The sequence below is a fragment of the Phycomyces blakesleeanus genome (assembly GCF_001638985.1).
Source record: "Phycomyces blakesleeanus NRRL 1555(-) unplaced genomic scaffold PHYBLscaffold_23, whole genome shotgun sequence".
NCBI classification, from domain to species: domain Eukaryota; kingdom Fungi; phylum Mucoromycota; class Mucoromycetes; order Mucorales; family Phycomycetaceae; genus Phycomyces; species Phycomyces blakesleeanus.
This window is the reverse complement of record NW_017265156.1, coordinates 345240-368370: the sequence shown is the minus strand read 5'-3', so window position 1 is coordinate 368370 and position 23131 is coordinate 345240. Positions and strand designations below refer to the sequence as shown.

Here is a 23131-nt window from a genome sequence, read left to right as displayed (position 1 = left end):
AATCATTGGTAATTAAATCGCCGTTTCAATTGAAAATAGATAAAATATTCAATTTTCCACTAGATAACACCTCTAATATATTTGATGAAAAATTAATAAAAATTAAAAATAAACTATTATTTTAGCCTTGTTTTGTGTTATCTATGGCGTAAAGATATATTTGATATTTTGATGTGAATGGAAAATCTAATGATACTTTCTACAAGACTTTGCATTGATTCATTATGATCTGTGGTAATAAAATAATTTCTAGTGAACATTTGTCGTGTGTTTTTCTCCACCAAAAGAAAAAAGATATTTAACATTGATGCTTGGTCAACCATTTAATTATGAAAATATTCAATTATCCTAGTAGCTTTCTATTTTCAGTGTTTTTACCACCTAACAAATAAATAAATAAATAGATAAATGAAAAGGTAAACTTGTCTCATTTAGACCCATTGGCTTTATATTAAGAATATATATAATTATATAGGCTCGTCAAGAAATAAACGTTAATTGATCCAAAACAATAATAATGCAAAATCGTCTCAATTCCAGGGTTATGAATATTGAGAGGCCACCACTTGATGGGATTTCCTATAGTGTGTTATTATGTATAATTCAAATCTGGCCAGGGCAGAGATATATTACTTCACTGAAAAGAAAAGGTATACACATTTGAGTATAACACAAGATTTTTGTTGAAGCTGATCATGGTCAAATAGTGGGCACACTTCTAGAAATAGATCATTGCCTTCTTTTTTTGGTGAATTAAGTTAGATCTACTACAACAGGCCCAGCCTAACATCCAAAACGAAGGACAATCAGCATCAGTATACGAGTTAGGAGATTGGGGGAACAATACCACTAATATTCTAGTTGTAGATCAAAGACTGCTCTGTAGAATAACAACAAATGTTAAGATTGAGATGTTGGCTATTTTTTTTTTTAAAAAAAAGAAGGCAAAGAAAGCGAAGAATAATAACAAAAAGTCATTGTGGTAAGTTTGCATTCTATTTTGTCGCCGATTGACGAGTGGACTTTAGAGATTTAGTATATACTTTATTCAAGATGTACAAAGCATGTATTTGGGCGTAAGTTTAGATAATCTATTGATGTATTTTAACCAATTCTAGACAGTTCTTTCTGGGTGCTCTGTACCAGCACCGGCTATCGTACCAAATAATCAAAAATAAGAATAAATTTGTACATACACACCCATATATATATATATATATATGTTCTCTCTCTCTATCTGCGCGCCCGCATGTGCACGTGTGCACTTATAAGATAAGAATTCTAATGTACATATTACCCAGAAACAGCAATACAATAATAATAATATAATTGCCTTTTGGTTCTCCTTCTTTTCTTTTTACCGAATTAAAGCACAAAAGAAAAATGCGATTTAAAACTTTCTTGCTGTTGACATGCACAAAATATTCACATCTAAATATAATATACACAAGAAGATAAAGTGAATATAATGTATACATATAATACTTCTTTATTTTTTAATTCTTATTTGGCATTCTTAATTATGAAAGATATATATATATATATTCAATCCTTCAATCAAAATAGACCAATATCTATAGATGGCTTTATGCTTAAACATCATTACATTTTTTTTAGAACTTTGTTTTTAGCAAGACATTATTTACTCTTTTATTATTATTTTTACTATAATTATCAAAATATTATAACATCTGGATATTAATAATTCACAGTAAGAAGAAGAACCAATAATGAATACAAGGTTTACTTTTTCCGGTTACAGAACAAATATAAATCAAATAAAAAGTAACCAAAATTTGAGCATTTTTGTTGTCATCAACACCATCATTTTACTTGTAAGAAGAGAAATTTGTAGTCGATAAATAATCAATAAAAAATACTAGTATTATCCAATAATTCATTCATTCATTATTATTATTATCGGAAAGCTTAACATCAATACAATATATGCTTTTTATATGATTTTTGTATCTTCAATTGCTATGTTCTTTAAGGATATTAACAACACCAATAAAAAATGATAGTAATAACCGTAATATTTGTTCGTAGGATCAAGTAATACCCCCTTGTCTTTACTTATTGTTTAGTGAAAGATACAAAAAATAATGATAACCCGTCAAAAGTAAATATATAAAGAGAAAGAAAGAGAGATTAATGTAGAATTCTTGATTATAATATTGGCATCTCACTAGGGTACAGTCCAAAAATTTATACTTTATATATATATATAAAGGGTGTACAGTGTTCCTACTTTGAGATATATCCTAACCAACCAAAACCTAAAATAATATTAATTTAATATAATCACTCTTTTATTCATGCACTTACACATAGACCTCATCAATCCAATTTGTAGACCAAGGTATAGATTTTTTAAAGAGAAAATCCATTTGAATGGTATCTATCAACATACCGTTTAAAGTACATATAAGTCTTCCAGCTAAAAAGAAAGAAGACGTGTTATATACCTCTATTAAATAATATTTACCAATTAGAAAAGCATATACACAGATACATACATACAAAAGTCTTGACTTAGTGATCAAATATTATCTATATTAGTTTAAATGTAATCAACCAATTTTCTAAAGGTACTATTAATTAATCATGCCAATTAAAACAATCTATAAATTTCACCAAGCGTGTTTAAATCATTCTGGACTTAGCTCAGGTAATTTACACTTTATATATATATATGTCGTATAAATACTCTTGAATAGAAATGTATATGTATTTATAAGATTCCACAGGTATTTTTTTTAATTACTTTTTTTTCTTGAATATATTCTTGGAATTTTATAATGCAAAATATATTCCAAATCGTACTATAAATTCTTCAATGTTTTATATGTATTTATATATATAAATATATATTCTTCCTTCCTTTATATCTAAGAGTATTAAAGTAATCTGTAGAAAGACAAGAAAAACAAGTTATACTTAGCTTATATCCAGCTTCCTGTTTAAACATTTTGAAATAATTGTCACAGAATAAGTAAATATATATATATATATGTCTGACGTAGACATTAAGTAAAATCAATCAAAAGTAACAAAAAAGGCACGCGCTCGTCTATGTATACACATTCACACACACACACATTCATATTCATATATAAGTAAAGATGGACAATCTTATGATTTGGCTGGATTCAGAAGACATTGAGTAAGTATAATCCATTAAAAAATAATCCAATAATATATATATATATATATATATTTCACTCATATGTATGCGTGTGTTTGTGTATGCATGTATACATTTGTGTACATTTGTGTGAATGTGTGTATTTGCATGTGTGATTTCTTATAAAAAAAAAAACTGATTTCTTTTAGGGATGTAGAAGTACATGTGCCTGTTGGAACACCACCCGAGGCTGCCACGAGAACGAAACCAAAGATCCGTAACGAAAGACGCCAACGTTTGATTCACAGATCCTTGGCTTATCAAGTACAAGAGTTCAATCAAACATTAATCGAACAAGCAAAGATCGTATTGCCTAATGCAAATCTACATCCAATTCCATTCCTAATTGAACAAATCGACAAGAAAGACAGACTTGCTCCACACAGCTTAACATATGCGAATAACGCTCAACTCAAATATTCCGGAGAAGACGATAATAGCGATAAAGGTAATTATATTATAGTATAACAACAACAATAATAGTAGTAATAAAGCCAACATCAAGGCTAAAAGTAAAAGCCGATACTAACTATAATTGAAATGGCAAAGAGGAAGATAACAGTAGAAAACTCGAAACTATAACAACGGTAAATATTAGTATCATTAATAAAAAAAATTAATGCCAATGTTAATGTTAAAACGTGTACACACGTGTGCATATATAAATAGTATTATCATTAGAAGAATAAAGTAGTGTTTTATCATCATTATCATTCTTACCTTTTTTTTTTTTTTTAAAAAAAAAGAGAAATAAAACTAATCATTGTTTTTATTCCTTTCAAAGGTTTTACTGGAAAAGACAAGGAACATTGAAGACATTCATTTTAAGCGTATAAATTCTCTTCTGGAATACTTTGCAGACTCTGAAAACATATCTTACCCAGAATACAAAAAGTATATATCACCTCAACCCAGACCAAATGTACCACCACCTCTCAACACAAAACTACCCACTTCACCAACTACACAAACTATGTCGCCAACCCAAAATCGTTTTACACCACGTCCAACAACAAATACAGCACAGACCATTCCTCAATCACAAAAGAATCCGAATGTTCCATCCATACCAAAAGTTTCTAGCTCTTACGATCGGGCACGAGATCCACGTTTAAAACCAGCACATCCCCCAAAGCCTCCTACTCCTAGCCAAACAAGCACACAAAAATTCCAAGATAACCAACCAGCCAGCGCACCAAACGGATCAAATGTACCAAATGTATCGAACGTATCGAACGTATCGAACGGATCAAATGTATCAAACGGGTCAAATGTATCAAACGGGTCAAATGTATCAAGCGGGTCAAATGTATCAAACGGGTCAATCTCTCCCGTATCAAGTTCATTCAAATCATCAAACATAAATAATGGACCCAAGACTTCTAATTTTCCAAAAAATGCAAACCCACAAGGCTTATCAAACACACAGAATAAAAATATATCGAGGTCACTTGGAGTAGATGCGCGACTTCCAACAAATACACCAGTAAGCATAACGGTCGCCCAAGCACAAGCTGCTCGTGTTGTTCAATCATGGTCTCAATCTCCACAACCTAATGCAAATCCAAACACAAAAATAAATCAGCATCATCATCATCACCAACAACAACAGCAGCTACAGCAGCTACAACAACTACAACAGCTACAACAACAACAGCTACAACAACAACAGCTACAACAACAACAGCTACAACAACAACAGCTACAAGAAAATATTCAATATCAGCAACAACTACAAGAAAATATTCAATATCAGCAACAGCTTCAGAAGCAGCTAGGAACAATCCCAAAACCAAATCCGTATTCAAATTTGCCACCACCAATTCCAATGCCAACACAGCCAGCAAATCAATTTGCTATACAAAAAGAAGCCGCAGCTCGAAAAATCGTAAATAATCCTCTCAAACGCAAGTTTGAATTTGGTTTTACACAGAACTCTCCTTATTCTTCCTCATCAGCATCATCGTATTCTGCGATATCATCTTCCGGAATTCCAATGGTCATCACATCCAAAACAAACCCGCAAAATAATAAACAATCTTCTTCTTATTCGTCTTCTGGTGTTGGTGTTGGTTCAATCTCTGGTCCTGGTGGTGGTAGTGGTGGTGGCAGTGGCAGTGGTAGTGGTAGTGATGGTGGTGGTACAAACCCTAATCCTTCAAAAAAAGCTGCTACAGCCAAAACAAAGAGCAGTGGGCTTCCTCCAGACCAACCCGAAAGTTTATCGGATCGTGGAAGAATCATTATTTTGAATGTTGAGCCTACATCCAAAAAACCAAGGGTTATCTGTAGAACTCCCGCAGGAGATATAGTGCTTGGGCATCCAAACGAATTTGATGAAGCTTGTCACAGTCAGCATGTTAACCGATCAGACGATCTCCACGTCCGCAACTATAACAAGGTTCCTTACTTTGTGTGCCGGGATGGAAACCATTGGAAGATTATTGGGCCTGTGTCAAGAATTGAGCCTGTCGTGAGAGACTTTATTCTGAAGAAAGGATCATCTCAAGTACCTGAACTATGATAGAGAGAAGGAAGAGGATATAATACTAATTATAGTATTGGTAGTAGTGGTAGCAGTAGTGGTATCAGTAGCAGCAGCAGCAGCAGCAAAAGTAGGCTATGAATCAATAATATCAGTACTCTAAATAGCTGTTAAAATATTGAATGAATTTGATAATAGATTTTTTCTTTCTTTTTTGAAACACTGCCCTACTGTTTTTTTTATATATAAATAATAAGCAGAGAACAAAAAAGAAGAAATATAATCCTATATTTTAAAACACATAGAGAAGGTTAATAGATAAAATAAATAAATAAAAGTACTCATTAAGCATTAAGCATCAAACATCAAACATCCTCATAGTATATTTAGTAGAATTTATCTATTTATTTTTAATACATGTATATGTATCTATTTACTAAAAAGTCATATAGGTTGTAGGATGTGTACGCAACACAATCAAGTAAGTAACCAAGTAAGTAAAATTGTAGTTGGTCACAGCTTAATCGCTTGTCTTTAATTCCTCTCCAGGCCATTAAATAAATATACACATGTACAAAAAGAAAATTTTGAATTAGATTGACTTTTGGATGTCACTTTCTGTACTCAAATCCAAAACGAGCTTGTCTGCTGCTTCGCAAAAAGATACACAGAAATTATTATTAATGGGGGTACTCAGCCAGAATCTTCGAAGAAATTAAAATCTGGAGATCAGCCAATAATATTGTTTTGTGGTTGAGTCCACCAATTATTCTTCGTCAATATAAGAGGTATAATCCAATAATATTTTAGTCTGAATCTAAAATCTCTTCATAGATTCTGGTTGAGTACCCCTTTTCTCCATTCTTTTTTGGCGTTCTATATGAAGTTTACGGGGTTAGAACGCCTGTTCAGACTTAGACTTTAAGTCTACGACTGGTGTTTTTGTTTTAAAAGATAATTATACCAATTAACAGTAGACTCGCAGTCAATTTACTTATTACGTCAAAACGCTGTCAACTAGTCATTGATCAATCCTCTTTGCAATATATATATATATATATATACACATTTTATTTATTACATTAATTACCTACTCATTCCTAACATGAAAAACAACTTGGAAGAACACAAGGCTTGGTTCAAACAACATGTTGAACATCTCTTGATTTACAGCCACAAAGATGCATTCACATTGCCAACTTACCTTTATCGAACGGATCGACCGAGATCTAATGAATCACGATCCTTGGTAACTCAGGAATCAAATGGCAAGAAAGAAAAGAAAAAAGATAAAAAAGATAGATATAATATAGATCAATTTGTTGTTGTTTATCTATGTTGCATTGATTACTTTATATATACACATACAAACAGAGATATATTAATGTTTAACTTATATCTAATAACTCAATATATATTTATTTATTGTTCCAATAAAACAAATGATATATGTATATATAGTGGTTGATTTACAAGAAACTTCAAACCTTTTACCTGCAAAAAGATCGTATCCAACAAATGATGATGTTCCTTTGGAAAACAATTTCATTGATCTTACAGGCGAGCAATCAAAAAATAATCATTTTAGCTCACCACCGACCACTACCAACCACACGCCATTCCAAAGACCATACCAACCTTCTATTCGCAATACTCCAGTTGATCCCTTTGACGATGACGATTGGCCAGCTGAATACAACGACTTCACTGAGCCTGACGATTACTATGAACAACATACTCGTGAGACCAACAATAAAGTACCACAAAATGTACGGATCTAATTAAAAAAGAAATAAGTATTGATGCACCACTTATTTAGTTAAAAAAAATGAGATTATTATCTTTAACTTATTTTATTTATTTACTTGATTGATTTAATATTCAATAATTTCTATTATTATTTTGACAGGATGACGATGATTATTTTAATGATTCAGGTACATTTGAAGAAGATTTGGTAAAATACGTGGATGCACTTGAACAGAACGATGAATACAGCGACACCAAAAAGGTATAATCTTTTGTTCTTAGTATTGATATACATATATATTTAAGCAAATTAAGAGGAAAGTTACGAAATTGGCTTAAATATCATAAATCTTGAAATCTAATTTATTCTTCTTCTTCTTCTTTTTGATTCTCTAAATATGTACACAGGGCAATGTACCATCAATGTACTCTTCAACTTGCTCACAATTGAAGGACCGAGTGAATGCTATCAACAATAGACTAGTAGATATCTTGACTAGTACAAAGATTGACGAACCATTGAAGAATGAACTTGTCGAGGAACGGACCCTTATTTTAGAGCAAATCAAAGAGTTTGAAAACCCATCTCTCAGTCCACTATCAAAAGCACCTATAAGTGTTCAATCTCTCCAGTCACAGCAAAATGACTACTCGGCAAGCGAATACGATGTGTCTTATTATGATACTCCTAAATACTCTGTAACGACCTTTACACCACCATCTTCAACTGCATATCCTCGATTACAAGAATCCACACCAAACCAAGCATTTGTTCTAGACTCAGAGCCAGACTTTGAGTCAGAACTAGAACTAGAGCCAGAAACAGAGACAGAGCCAGAGTCAGAATCAAGCAGACATCTCGAAATATACTCACCTTCGACAGATATACACAAGGATACATCTTCCCAGAAATGCTCCCCTTGGTACAATGATGTCAGAAAAGCTTTGACAAAGACATTTGGCCTGTCCAGCTTCCGTCTGAATCAGCTTGAAGCAATTAATTCAACATTGAATGGAGAGGATGTGTTCGTGCTAATGCCCACAGGTGGTGGCAAAAGTTTATGTTATCAACTACCGGCTACTGTTCAAGGGTACAAGCGCCAGGGAGTAACTTTGGTTGTGTCACCTCTTCTGTCCTTGATGCACGACCAAGTGGACACTCTTGTTAACCGTAGAGGAATTCGGGCGGCTATGTTGAATGGAGAGATTCCTTTAATTGAAAAGCAACGGGTCTATGATTGTCTCAAGGTCGTTCCCCCCGCGCTAGAGCTGCTTTATGTGACACCTGAACAGTTGCATCGTTCGGACGTACTACAGAATGTACTCAAAAGACTACATCGCAACAATATGCTGGCCCGATTTGTCGTCGATGAAGCCCATTGTGTATCTCAGTGGGGACATGATTTTAGACCAGACTACAAATTACTGGGAAATCTCAAGGATATTTATCCAGGTGTTCCAATTATGGCACTTACAGCTACGGCCAATAAGATGGTTCAAGAAGATGTACTACACAACATGCGAATGAAAAATTGCAGAGTGTTCAAGCAAAGTTTCAACCGTTCCAATCTCAGGTATTGTTTAATAATAATAATAAAGACGATAACAAGATATAATAAATAAGTGAACTATTGTACTAATCTCTCTTTCTTCTTCTTTCTTCTTTTAAAAAAAACAGCTATGAAGTTGTACCAAAAACCTCAAAGACTATTCTAGGTGATATTAGCAATTTCATTTCAAGGTTTAGACATCAAACTGGTATTATTTACTGTAGTACCCGAAAGCACTGTGAGAATGTGGCCGAGAAACTGAAGAGCCAGTATGGAGTGAGCACAGAACACTACCACGCAGGATTGAGTACTGAAGACCGAATAGACATTCAGAATAAATGGCAGGAGGGAACGGTGCGAGTAATTGTGGCAACAATTGCGTTTGGAATGGGTATCGATAAGCCAGATGTACGATTCGTTATACACTATACTCTTCCACAATCGCTAGAGGGATATTACCAAGAGACAGGTCGTGCAGGTCGAGACGGTCTCCCTGCTGTGTGTCGCCTATACTATACTTATGCTGATACGAAAACCTACCAAAAACTCATAGACGGAGGCGATGGGGACTATGACCAGAAGAAGCGTCAAAAAGACAATCTGAATCACATGGTTAAGTATTGCGAGAACAAGACAGATTGTAGACGCAAACAAATTCTGTGGTACTTTGGAGAGAAATTTGACCCATCTGGGTGCAGTAATACATGTGACAATTGTACGAGTCAAAAGCATGGAAAGCGTGTACAACGGGACATGACAAAGGAAGCATCACTAGCCATCCAACTTGTGCGTCACACTCAAGGAGACAATGTCACACTCATCCAAGCCATTGAGCTTTTTCGAGGCTCACGGGCAAAGCGTTTCATCGAAAGAGGCTACGAAACCCTTCCTGGCTTCGGTGCCGGAAAGGATCTATCACGAAATGATGCTGACAGGTTATTAAAACACTTGGCCACCCACGACGTGTTTACTGAACGGACAGAATGTAACAGCAAAGGATTCATAAGTTCATACATTCAGGTAAGAAGTGTACAAATTAACATATGTAATAACCCTTAATAAAATTTGCATTTGTGTCTAGCTTGGACCTGATGCAGGTCTAGTAGAGAGTAAAAAGCGAAAAATTTTCCTCGATTTTTCGAACGGAAACCAAGAAAGGGTAAATAAATATAAAAAATGGTGTAATGTTAAATATGATACTTTGAGTTCAATGTTAATCACTTTTTTATTAACAATCAGTTACGAACCACCACATCAACGAGCACTTCTCGACGAAGTGTATCAACAATATCATCGTTCTCTAGTCCTACATCTACATCTACATCTACCTCTGCTTCTACCTCTTCATCGTATGCATCAAACAGGTCATACATGGGCTCTACCGTAAATTCAAATACATTGAATAAGGGAAAGTCAATACCCAATTATGTCTATCAATCTGCGAATAATATGACACCGATAAGAAGGACAAACACGAATACACACAGTACAAATATAAATACAAACATAAATACAAGTAGAATATCTTCTGTCTCTTCTGTCTCTTTGTCCACGGGGATTCAGTCATCCAGCTCAATTACCTCAGTTCCAGCTCAAAAACCAGCTCCTGTTCTCAGTGATGCTGAGGCGGAAACTCGATTATTATGTTTCGAAGAAATGAAGAAATACCGAAATGCAGTAAGGATAAACTACATATACTTGTATACGAAGAAAGAAAGAAAAGACAAAAACATATAATCAATATCTTCCCAAAAAAAAACAATAATTCCTACTGTTTATAAATTTTATTTATTTATTTATTTTTAGCTTGTTTCTCGGCATAATATTCGTAGTGTTGCTACCTTATTCACGGACACTCAACTCTCCACAATGGTGAGCAGCTTAATTCTCAAAATAACTTGTTTACGATTCTTGTGCTTCACTACTTACCATTTTCTCTTCAAGGCTCAAAAACTTCCAAGCACAATTTCAGATTTCTTAAAGGCGGTTGAAATGTCAGATGAAAAATATGAACGGTTTGGAAAAGGGTTTTTAAGTATATCTAAAAAATATGCAGCAAAGATTTGAAGTAGTTTTATTTAGGTTAAATACGGTTATAATAATATTAAATAGTCTCTGCGAACTTTTTGATAATAAAAAAAGCACTCACTTTAGATATTTTAAATATCATTACGGGAAAAAAGAAGGGTGATTTTGAGGGTGATTTCAAAGGGTGATTTTGAGGGTGGTTTCAGGGGTGATTTCAAAGGGCGATTTCAAAAGGTGATTTCAAGGGGTGATTTTGAGGGTGGTTTCAGGGGTGATTTCAAATGGTGACTTCAAAGGGCGATTTCAAAGGGTGATTTCAAGGGGTGATTTCAAGGGGTGATTTCAAAGGGCGATTTCAAAGGGTGATTTTGAGGGTGATTTCAGAGACGATTCCAAGGGACGCTTTTTGACATCCTCTCTATTTTAGCAGTACCACATCCTTGGCTCTCATTTATATTCTTATTTTTTTTGTTTATCCCCACTTCTGAGTTCTATCCGCTGGAATTGGTATCCTGTTTCCTGGCCCTACAGATCATTTCTCGATGTTTGTATTGGCAGTTATTAAATATAGAGTGTTAATATTGATATCTTTCAATGTTAGATAAGTACCTTGATAACCGCATCAGTTTAACATCTGTCAGGTGAAAGTTGAACTTGAGAAAGGGAATGATATTACTATGGTAATATCTGGCCGAGGTATTTCTAAATATGTATCCCTACTTTCACCCGTCTTCCCATTATAATTCAGATTGTGCTTTTAAAAAGTCGTATAAGTGAACTCAATCGAATAGAAAATGATGTGCAATAAAAATAATCAAAAAATATTTGCAAATTTTTATATACTGCTGCAAGCTCCCGCATACTTAATTAATCAATAATATGCTATGCAAAAGCAAGATAAAAAGCAAGTTTGTGTGGGGCACTGATCACAGTAAAAGTCATCACTTGTACCTATAAATTTTCAAAACTCAAAAGTGTACTGAAGAAGAAATAAAGTGGGTACAAAGCTAGCTGTAAAACCCCATTTGTACTGTATATATTCTCCCTCTCCCTCTTTTACATTTGTTTCTTTGTAATTTTTCTACTAGAGCTACGTCCAAATAATCAGATTCTTTCTTTTTTTTTCTTCTTTAAAAAAATTAATGAGAAAGAAGGGGAAGGTTATGAGAAATAAGGACGCTTGCAAAGTTGCAGATAAATTAAATATTCTCCTTTTTGTGTGTATATTATTCAAACTGCGTCACCTTTTCTTTTTCTTCTTTGTTTCTTGATTCCAATTCAAAGAGAAATGTCTAGTTCAAGACGACCTCCAGTTCAACCAAGACCTACCCGAGCATCTTTGCTAAGAACAGCTCAAGACGCTGCAAAAAAGTCTGGGGCTCCTTCAGAAGCCAGAAAGACGGCTCATGTTCAACATCCTCCAGCTGAAGCAATCCCAACCACTGTTCCCGACACACCCAGACCACGTACAAAGATAGCGAAAGAAGCTCCACCAGGCTCATCCGAAGGATTGCGATCATTCCTGGCTCAGCAGAGAGCCCGTGTGGCTGCAATTAAGCCAGTCGAAAAAGAAAAAGAGCGACCAAAGCGGGTCATGTCAGGAACTCAGCGGTACACTTCGGGTGCTGATGCAAGGCGAGATGAGGCATTCGGAATGGACCCGACCAGAGTCAACACAAAGATTCAAACGGCAATTGCCCAAGCTAAGCAGAGTGGAAAATTGATAATCTCAAATCGCGGTTTGGAGAGGATTCCCGAAGAAGTCTTGACAATGTACCATGTTGATCCCAACAAGATTGTTGTTGATTTTACTTCTTCGGCCGACGCGTGGTATGATTCGGTAGAGCTTACAAAGTTTATGGCTTCTGATAATCAACTGGTGGTACTGGATGAACGTGTGGGAGAGGAGTTTGGTGCTCTGACTCTATTGGATGTAAGTTGTATGGATAGTGTATAAATATATTGAAGATAGACGTTTAGAGGGAAATATTTTTTTTTCTTTAAAAACATCAATTGACAACATCTCTCTTTACATATATAGCTGCGCAACAATCAACTTCAAGATCTGCCTCACAGTCTTACTCGATTAAAAAACCTGACTCATGTTCAAATGCCTCACAACCACCTAGAATACATGCCAAATGTATTATTGGAGATGCCTCAACTGCGTGAACTAGACATGTCCCACAACCGACTAACCGAACTTCCTCCAATGGTCAATTTGGGGCGATTGGAGATATTGCTGCTTGGTAACAATAAGCTTGAGTCTCTTCCTGAATCGATTGGTCAACTCTCACACTTGCGCAAGTTGCATGTTAATGATAACCAAATTACCGAACTCCCAGCTATGGAAGCATGGCAGCGATTGGAAGAGTTGCTTGTTTTCCAAAATCGATTGACAATATTATTCTCTGGTAAAAATGCTTATATATATTATTGGGTTGTATTGTTTTTTAAGAGTTCTAAAAAAATGTATCCTCACTCTATATCTGCCCACAGATTATCCACTGCCTAGCCTGACACGAGTTGATGCTCGTCACAATCAGCTCAAAGAACTTTCAGAGTCAAGTCTTGAACTTCCCAAACTCCTGGAGATATTCTTGTCCCACAACACACTAGGCAATGCTGATTTACGAATGTTGACTTGTGCACCTCAATTACAAACCCTTGATCTGTCTTGGAACGATCTTGACGATTTACCCCCAGCCGTATTTGAGGTTCAGAGTCTTAGACGTCTAGATTTAGGATCCAATCGGTTTATGAGCCTACCATCAAGGATCGGTAGTCTCAGAAATCTCCAGGTTCTTACTTGGGAAGGAAATCCTATGCGTTCTATTCCAAAAGGAACCTCCGCTACTGAGCTTATTGAGATCCTCCGCAGCCAACTTGCGGCAGAAAATGGAGATCTCGGCAAAGATGACAACGAGGACGAGGGTGTGGAAGGTGATTATGAAACAAATCACGGTGGTTCAGTAGCGGAAGGGGGTAGGGCCAAGGGACCTGCACTCCCACCACAGTCTCAAAAGTCAGCGAGTGCCAAAACTCTGGACCTAGCCAACCAAAATTTGGATGATTTCCCACAATCTTTTGTGAGTCAAATAGATTTTGAGCCAGTGAATATTCAGCTTCGTAAGTACTAGAATGTTTCAAAAGAAATGAGGAAAGAAAAAAGGGATGGCTTACTTGAATTCATCTAACTTGATTGATTAATATGTATGTGTATGTTTGTGTTTCTGTTTCTGTGCGTGTTTATATGTAGATCACAACCTTCTCTCTAGTTTCCCATTGAACCTTTCTTCATTTGCCACTACCCTTGTCAACCTTCATCTACAGTATAATGAGTTTTCAGATTTTTCACTTTGTCTGCCTGATCAAATTGTCCTACCTAGCCTAAAGACCTTAAACCTCGCCAATAATTCGATCGCTAATCTGGTTACTGGAAATCAAGTTTCTTTTCCAAACCTAGAGGAACTCAATCTCAATAACAACTGTCTCGCCAGTCTTCCGGAAACATTACCATCAGCTGTACCACAATTAAAAATATTGCTGCTAAATGGAAATAGACTTGACCAGATCTCTGCAAAAAGCTTTGGTCGACTGACTGTCTTGGATTTGGGAAATAATAATATCGGACTACTCCCTCCAGAGATTGGACTTATTGATACCATTACCGAACTGACAGTTTATGGAAACAGGTAAACAAAAAAAATAACTGCAAGGAAATATGTATATACACAAGCAAGGTTAAATGGAGAAGGGAGGAGAAGAGGGTTCTTTTTTTTTTGGAGGAAGGGGATGGGCGTGGGGACAATGCAAGGAACCTGATGCACAACACTTGCCCAAAGTTTTTTTTTTTTTTTGGAAAAAAGTGTGCCATTGGTTCTGTAACTGTTTTCAATCTTTGTATTTCTGTGAACTTCTTTGAACCTTTTTGGAACTTACCATTGACGTTTTCTATTTTTTTTTTCTTTTTTTTGTAGATTTCGGGTTCCCCGTCAGGCCGTGCTCGAAAAAGGCACTAAAGCAGTGATGGAATATCTCCGACAACGCGTTTAAGAAACCTTTATGTTTGGGTTGTATATAACTTCTTGAAAGAAGTATTTCTTATATATATATATGCTTTAAGCAGGTGTATACATACATATTTACATATATGTATAGTAGGAAATACAATATACCATTCTTATTAAATATTAATACAAGTGCTTCTATTTAATATTACTAATTAGATACACACTCAATATTCTATTTCTTAAAAATAAAATAAAAAAAGTAGCTTATATTTATTTATACTATGTGCTGTACTCTCTATTATATTATACTAGGGTATACTATAGCATAGTATATATGCGTTCTTCAGTAATCTTATCTATCTGTCTGTCTGTCTGAATAGTCTGCAAAACTTTTTCGCAGTTTTATATGCATGCCTATTATTATTATTTTTAAAAGTAAAAAGATCAGTATTTGGTATGAAACTCCCTTGGCATCAATTACAGCCTTGCATCAATGTTGTATACTTCTTGTTATGCTGACCCTCTCATCACTAATGTGTTTCTCAAAAAACCACCAAACGTATTCAAGACTGCCTTTCTATTACCTCAAATAAGAGCTAATACGGTAGCTGGCATTGTCTTCTTTGAACACGAGATACTTGCTTTGTTCTCTCGATTATATTTTCTTTCTTTGACCTTTCATCAACTCGTCTGATAAATTTGGCTTCTCCATCGTTAAGTTTGGCTGTGAATCGTAATTAATCGGACCAAAATACACTCCTCCGTTGATCATCTGTCAAGGTTGGATTATGAGCTGCGATATAGGATCTAAAGCCCAAAAGCTTGGGGCAGCTGATTATTGTCTTTCCACACACGAGTATTTCCATCTATAAAGAGGCTTTCAACCTAAAGTATGGTGCAAATGGGACTTTTCAAATCCATTTTCTATGCTTTGATCATGTTTAATTCACTCTGTTAATGATGTACTTGACATTGGACAGACTCATGCCAACAGTCCATGAAATCTGAGTTACTTTGACATCCGCTTAATGCATGTACACAATGCATTCGTATTAGTAGGAATCGTATATCTCAAAAGAAACGCGTGTGATTTCTGATGATGTGTCTTGCATGTTGGATTAGATTGTTAAAATGAGGAAGAAAACAATGCTCATGCTTTTATTTTTAGCAGGTGTCAAAACGCATTAGATTGTGAGTCTTTAATCTTTTGACAGACTAATTCAAAACTAGAGTTGACTTTAATAGATAGATTTCAAAAACGCGTATAATATTATATACTGTTTCACTTCATTTGTTTAAATAAAGTATAAGTAACTTTGATTTTATTAAGGTCTTTTATATATTGATTAAAAAAACAATTAAAAAAAACAATTAAAGTCGATGAACGCTCAAGCCTAAGAGCTTTGCTGAGCTGGTTCAAGGTGGTACCTTGGCTTTACTTTATCTAAATATTCAAAAAAAAAAGTTAAGATTAGTATATTGTCAATGAATGTTTTTATTTATTTATTACATACCTGCTATAAATAAAAATATTGCTTATCTTGAGGTATGGTCAGCTCAAGATTCTCTCGCAAAAACGAGAGAGACCCGGTTGGAGATTATTATCACCTTAATAAGCCGCTAGGCAGATAGAGCCACTGGCTAGCACACAAAAGTGTAAGGTGTGTTCGCCACTACGTCCCACCAAGCGTTTAAGTCAGAAAACCCTCAGAGTTTCCCACGTTTTGTATAAGAGAAAAAAAGCAGCATCCGCCATCGACATTACAATCAGATTATGCAACAGGACCTCTTCCCAACCGAGGTTGAGAAATTAAGGCCGCTTACAAATGCCACGTCATGCGCAGAAGACTTGAGATGACTACAATCTAACATCGAACACGCATGGCAGAAAACCCTCAGATCCCTACGAAATACGCGAGGCATAGACTGACAAGCTCTATACCGCATCGATGATTAAGCATAATTACCGGGACCACAGCTTATTATTGACTTGCATCTTGCACAAGATAGAATGATAATATCTGATTTTACTGTATCAATTAAAATGGAGAAGATACAAACCGCGAGTAAAGAAGAAAATTAAAAAACCCCATTCACTCCCCCGTTTTTAAAGAAAATTTTTTTTTCTTCAAAGCCATCTGGGCGTAAAAGTAAAAGTCACGGCGCATAAAATAAACATCGGGTTCTGAACAAAAAATGGGCCCATATTCTTTTATTAACATGTGATATATAAGCCTCCCAAAGGATTTGTTTATTTATGAGTGAGATATATTAAGCTGTCTATATGTAAAGTCTAATATTTACTTAGCACATAACTTCTTCTTGCTAGAAATATACTTCAAAAAACGTATATCTATTTATTAAATCATGTAACCTTTTGTACTTTCAGTGTGGAATCCAAATAATTGATTTATATAACAACTCCATTTAAAACAATTCTACTACCCGAATATTTATAAAAATAAATTAAAAAAGAAAGAATTAAAAGGTACTTTCAATCGCATTATTACAAGTAAACCAATCAATATATAATGACTGTATTTGCTATTATGCTTGGCTCGATTATATAGCGTATTACTTGCAAGAATCTTTCTGCAAAATAATACTTTTTTTTACTAGTGTTAACTATACTGGAATATGTCAAAGCAATTCCAGTAGAGATTCTTTACAAAGAGTTTCTTCATCCAAATGAAAATTTCAACTTTATCCCAAATCAAGACTTAAAACAAAGAAACTCTGAAATCAATCGAGTCGATGGTCGTGGTGGTTCGTGGTCGCCACCTTACAGAGAAAAAAAAAAGAGAAGATCTTAGGAACAAGCAGCATTTGACAGTAGAGGTACTTATCAGAGAAAGTTTAGTGAAACAAAAAATAAATAAATACATCAGCCTTTATTTTATTTTTATTTTATTTTTTTTACCTCGCTAAAAAACAATTCTTAATTTCAAATTTAGACAACTGATTCTCATTTCTATATGCCTAGTCAATTACATATCATTTGACTCATCCTAATTAACTAATGAGTGCATATCTATTGTCTTGAGAACGCATTCTCTTGAAAGTAGTTTATTGTCCCTTATCGCGCCTTCGTTAGGAATAGAGAACATTTGCTAGCTAGTAACCCGACTATAAGCACTATACAACTCGGGAATCCTTCTTCATAATAAAGTCGTGACCAGTTGTTTTGCATCACTCGAGTGCCCTACGTGTCAAGGTAGCAGGGCCATTTTTTTTTTGTAAACTTTAAAAAGCAAATATCATACTTAGGCTTGAAGCTCATCCAAATTAGTCGATCGAGCATTATTATTATTATTATTATTTTGTTCGTTTGGGACGTTTACTTCATGAGCATCTATAATAGACAAAGAGTAGTTTCTGTTTTTTTTTTTTTTTTTTTTTTTTGGGGGGGGGGGGGGGTTAGCTTTTATATGGCTTAATTTGCTGATTTGTTTTGTAAATGAATTTTCTTTCATTTCAATATCTAAGCTTTTATCAGTTGTCTTGTGCTTTAAACCTTAGTTTTCGCAGTAGTGCCTAAGACAGGTTAGTGTCTCTAGGTGAATGAGTGTCTACTTCTTCTTCCCAATACACTACGCCGCACTCCCCTCCCCTCCCCTTTCAGCAAAATTGTTTTCTTGCTCATAATCACAAAGAAACATATGTAATCATCTATTTAAGGTTAGTAAAAGAAACCCGCCCTGTGACATGTAAAAAAAAAAACCACCTTTTGGGAAAATGAAAACCACCGAGATACTTTTCAGAAGTAGCATTTTTATTTAAATCCCGATTATTGGTCTTGCGCTTACTGTATGATCATCCAACTTTTTTTTTTTAGTACAAAATTAAACGACGATTTTTTCTTGGTGTTGTCTGTGTACAGGTGTGACAAAAGGAGAGGGGAAACGAGAGTAGGGGAGGAAGAAATAAATAAATAAATAAATAAAAAAGATAAGGAAGGGGGTGAGAGGGGCGGGGGTAACAGGAGGGGTAGTCAGTTCAAAGAGAGAGAGAGAGATCTGTATATATATTATATATATTATATATATGGGTGTATGAGTGGGTGAGTGAATGGGCGTACGAGTGTGGGTGTGGATGTGGGTGGTAAGGTGTGGGGGCAAGTTGGGTGTGGGGGGCAAGTGGGTTTCCACATCGAAAGTCACAGAACGTCATAACAGTAGCTTTCCACAAAGTGATGTGGAGAAAAAGGACCGAGCTTTTTTTGGCTTTTTTTTTTTTAATATTTTTTTTTGTGGTTGTGGATTGGATTTGGATTCCCTTTTTTGAAACATGTCTGGCAAGTAGAAGAACGATGGTTGTTCATAATAGAAAGACCCTACTTTTTTATTTCTACCTATCAAACAACCATCTATTTCTCTATCAAGACCTCACCAATATAGTGCTCGTTGGCTAATATTCTTTATATTCTAAATATCTTTCCTTTTTTTTCCCTTTTTTTTGTATATACATATATAAATATAAATATATATATATATATATATACTTACCTTTATAACAACAACAACAACAACAACAACAAACATCAATAACAACAAAACTAAAAACTAAAAACTAAAATTACAACAGCCAACAGCGATACAGCCAAAATAGTTCATGTCGTAGCTAAAGATGCAAAAAGTGGCAAGCAAATCAAACTAAACTATGTAAACAAGAAGATTACCGGCAATGGTTCTTTCGGTGTCGTCTATCAGACTCGTCTTACAGACACAGATGAAGATGCTGCAATTAAGAAAGTCCTTCAGGACAGACGCTTCAAGGTAAAATAATCAAGGTACCCCGGATTCTACTCCTAGGGGATGATGTATACTAAATACTTGTGTCTGTGTATATAATGGCAATTATAGAACCGTGAACTACAGATTATGCGTCTAGTAGATCATCCCAACGTTTGTCGTCTTAAGTCTTACTTTTACAATCAAGTAGAAAACAAGGCAAGTTGAAATGAAGGAAACATTATATGAATTCAAACCAAAAAAAAAAAGACAAATCTAATTGGTAAATCACCAACAATAAATCTAGGAAGATGAAGTGTACCTCAATTTGGTGATGGAGTATGTTCCAGACACCCTTTATCGCGCCACTCGTCATTATGCAAAGATGAAGCAACCCATGCCAATGTTCCGAGTTCAGATTTACATGTATCAAGTCATCAGATCATTGGCTTACATTCACTCGCTTGGCATCTGTCATCGTGACATCAAGCCTCAGAATGTATTGTTGAATGTTGATAGTGCAGTGTGCAAGATGTGTGACTTTGGAAGGTAAGATGATTTATATATTATACATATTAGAGTAAGAAAGAGAAGAACAAGCTGCAGAAGAAGAAGAAGAAGAAGAAGAAGAATATGAGGATAAAACACGAATGTAGAATATCAGTAACAATAGTAGTAGTAGCAGTAATGGCGATAATAATAAAGAACAAAGGAACAGCTTTTTTTTTCTTCTTTTTGATATTTATACCATTTATGTCTCTTTCTCTCTGTGTGTGTGCTTGTGTGCTTGTGTGCTTGTGTGTATATGTGTATGTACGTGTGTGTATTACTTTATAGTGCAAAGATATTGGTGCCAGGTGAACCAAATGTGTCTTACATTTGCTCGAGATATTACCGTGCACCCGAACTTATCTTTGGGGCAACAAACTACGCCATCACAATCGATCTTTGGTCTACTGGATGTGTGATGGCTGAGTTGATTCTCGGGCAGCCTTTCTTTCCAGGCGATAGTGGGATTGATCAGTTGGTGGAAATCATCAAGATTCTCGGTACGCCTTCAAAACAGGAGATCGCGGCTATGAATGCAAGCTATGTCGAACACAAGTTTCCCCAGATCAAGCCGCATCCTCTGCAAAAGGTAGTCTTTTCTCTTTATTTCTTGATTGGTTGGTTGGTTGGAATATTTGAAACAAGATAATTAACTATTTCAAATTTATATAAAGATCTTTTCGAGTGCGACAATCGAGGCAGTAGATTTGTTGTCTAGATTGCTCCAGTACCACCCCCAGAGACGAATAAGCGCCATCGAGGCTCTTTGCCATCCATTCTTTGATCCTATTCGTGATCCTACAACCCGACTTGAGAATGGAGGACCTCTTCCTCCAGTCTTAGATTTCTCCAAGCACGGTAAGATACGCCAATATATATACATGTATATATATATATATTATAGCTTATAAAAAAATGATTGCTGTTGTTTATACTGTTATTTCAAATGCGCGCATACTTATATATGTATATATATTGTTTCTTGTAGAATTGTCAATCCGGCCTGATTTGATCAGACGACTTGTACCTCCTCACTGTGAACAAGAATTGTTGGAACGTGGTATTGATGTCAATTGTTTTGAGCCTATTCCTACTGAGGATCTCAAGATCCCTCCTCTTTAATAAATACACACATAAATACACAGATACACACGCGCACATATATATATATGTTGATATATAACAGAATAAAACCTCCCCATACACACACACACAAAAAGGGAATAAGAATAAGAACAAAAAGTCTAGTATACACACATCTGTACTAATACAAAGGCACTTTACATTATCCTACATGACATTTGTTAAAGAAGTATACTTTTTATTTTGATCATTATTTACGCACAGACACACACACACAATAACCAATTTGATTATTATACCAATTAGTAGCTGTGTATGGTTTTATAGATATGACTATTGTAAAAAGATAATATATCTCTATACAAACCTGCATCACCTCTAGTCATCATAATCGATAAAAGATTCACAAAATAAGGTCTCGATAGGATATTACACTACACTTTTTCGCTCTCAGCACTCTTCTCATTCAAACGATACAAAGAAATACCAAATCAAGAACAACAACCAAAAAAAAAGGCATTATAAAAAAAAACATGGATGAGCGAGATCAACGCCATTTGACTAATGAACTTCAGGGGGAAATCGTGAAGCAAGAAATAACTGGATATCTTGTTGCTAATGTATAGATGCATTAGCAACATTCAATCTCCATGTCCATATCCACACACATTTATGCTCATGTCCACCGTGCACCGGATTTTTCCATGTATATTTTGAATGAATTCTTTTTATTTTTTGCTGATCTGTGTACAAGCCAATACATTTTAAAGGTATACAATCAAATAACAACACCAACAACAACAATTGTTGGCATTTGCTCAGTACTCCAGAAAGACTAATAAGATACGATATATTGTCACCCGGAAGGAAAGTGTTGAGAGATGAATATAAAAACATGGGCAAGATCCTAAAGATTATTTAGGGTCCAAGAGGTGCTAAACCTTTGAAGACCCTTATAAAACAAACAAAACAAAAAAAAAGAGTAAGCCAGTAAATAGTTAGTATGACCAGCTAATTGTCCAAATCTCATTCCCTAAATGAGCTGGATATTTCTAACCCATGTGAAATTGAATAAATATTATTCTAGATATGGTTTGTAAAAGAGGCATTGCGTGTCATTGCTTAACAGAATAAGTTAAAATGAACAAAGATGTATAAATAACCAATAGACCCTTCATTAATTATTGTCATTAGAGTCAAATGCCGCTGTTTCAATTTCAAAATATTTACAACCCCTACCATAAAAGGGTGACTGTGACTAGTATATTTTTTTATAATATTACAGAAAAAAAAGGTGCATTTTATTTTTGAGACTTTACTATCTCTTTCTTTTTTTTTTTATAATAAAAAAAAGAAAAGACAGAATGCCATCCAAGAAAGAGTCATGCGATTCCACTCCATTGCAACAATGTTTATTGGCCAACAATAACGATCAGACAAAGTGCCGTAAAGAATGGGATGATTTTCAGCGCAAATGCCGTGAAAAGTAAGTAAACCAAGCAAGTGATCAGGCAAGATAAAGAAATATATAATGTTATTATTTCCTTTGTCACCCTTATATATATATACATTATGGATATGTATATATCTATTGATTATTATTTATAAGGCAAAAGAAAGAATCTAACAAGCCCTGTGAGACCTGCAAACTACCAGAAGCACAATAAAGAATACATGTGAATTATTATATATTATATTATATTATATTATTTTAAACATAATAAATAAATAAATAAATATATATATATATATCCATA

General features: G+C 34.8%; 5 protein-coding genes across 5 annotated transcripts; all 5 read left to right on the top strand.

Annotated features, from left to right (window-relative positions):
* Positions 1-2607: 2607 nt before the first annotated feature.
* Positions 2608-5711, top strand: PHYBLDRAFT_172763 (hypothetical protein; the record flags this gene model as incomplete). Its single annotated transcript, XM_018436870.1, has 6 exons — positions 2608-2671; positions 3121-3166; positions 3337-3635; positions 3671-3699; positions 3972-4673; positions 4944-5711. 6 exons carry the CDS (start codon positions 2608-2610, stop codon positions 5709-5711), a joined length of 1908 nt encoding a protein of 635 aa, XP_018286960.1.
* Positions 5712-8336: 2625 nt separating this feature from the next.
* On the top strand, positions 8337-9994 carry PHYBLDRAFT_97160 (hypothetical protein; the record flags this gene model as incomplete). The annotated part of the gene is made up of 2 exons (XM_018444003.1): positions 8337-8995; positions 9100-9994. Coding segments are annotated over 2 exons (1554 nt in total), but the record flags the coding sequence as incomplete, so codon positions are not given.
* Positions 9995-12674: 2680 nt separating this feature from the next.
* On the top strand, positions 12675-15052 carry PHYBLDRAFT_87680 (hypothetical protein; the record flags this gene model as incomplete). The annotated part of the gene is made up of 6 exons (XM_018443670.1): positions 12675-12932; positions 13041-13413; positions 13499-13963; positions 14030-14128; positions 14259-14694; positions 14980-15052. Coding segments are annotated over 6 exons (1704 nt in total), but the record flags the coding sequence as incomplete, so codon positions are not given.
* A 4152-nt stretch (positions 15053-19204) lies between these two features.
* On the top strand, positions 19205-21413 carry PHYBLDRAFT_156253 (hypothetical protein; the record flags this gene model as incomplete). Its single annotated transcript, XM_018433477.1, has 7 exons — positions 19205-19310; positions 19597-19787; positions 19875-19965; positions 20054-20291; positions 20580-20880; positions 20966-21149; positions 21280-21413. 7 exons carry the CDS (start codon positions 19205-19207, stop codon positions 21411-21413), a joined length of 1245 nt encoding a protein of 414 aa, XP_018286957.1.
* Positions 21414-22738: 1325 nt separating this feature from the next.
* Positions 22739-23041, top strand: PHYBLDRAFT_149919 (hypothetical protein; the record flags this gene model as incomplete). The annotated part of the gene is made up of 2 exons (XM_018432365.1): positions 22739-22860; positions 22984-23041. 2 exons carry the CDS (start codon positions 22739-22741, stop codon positions 23039-23041), a joined length of 180 nt encoding a protein of 59 aa, XP_018286956.1.
* Positions 23042-23131: the final 90 nt, after the last annotated feature.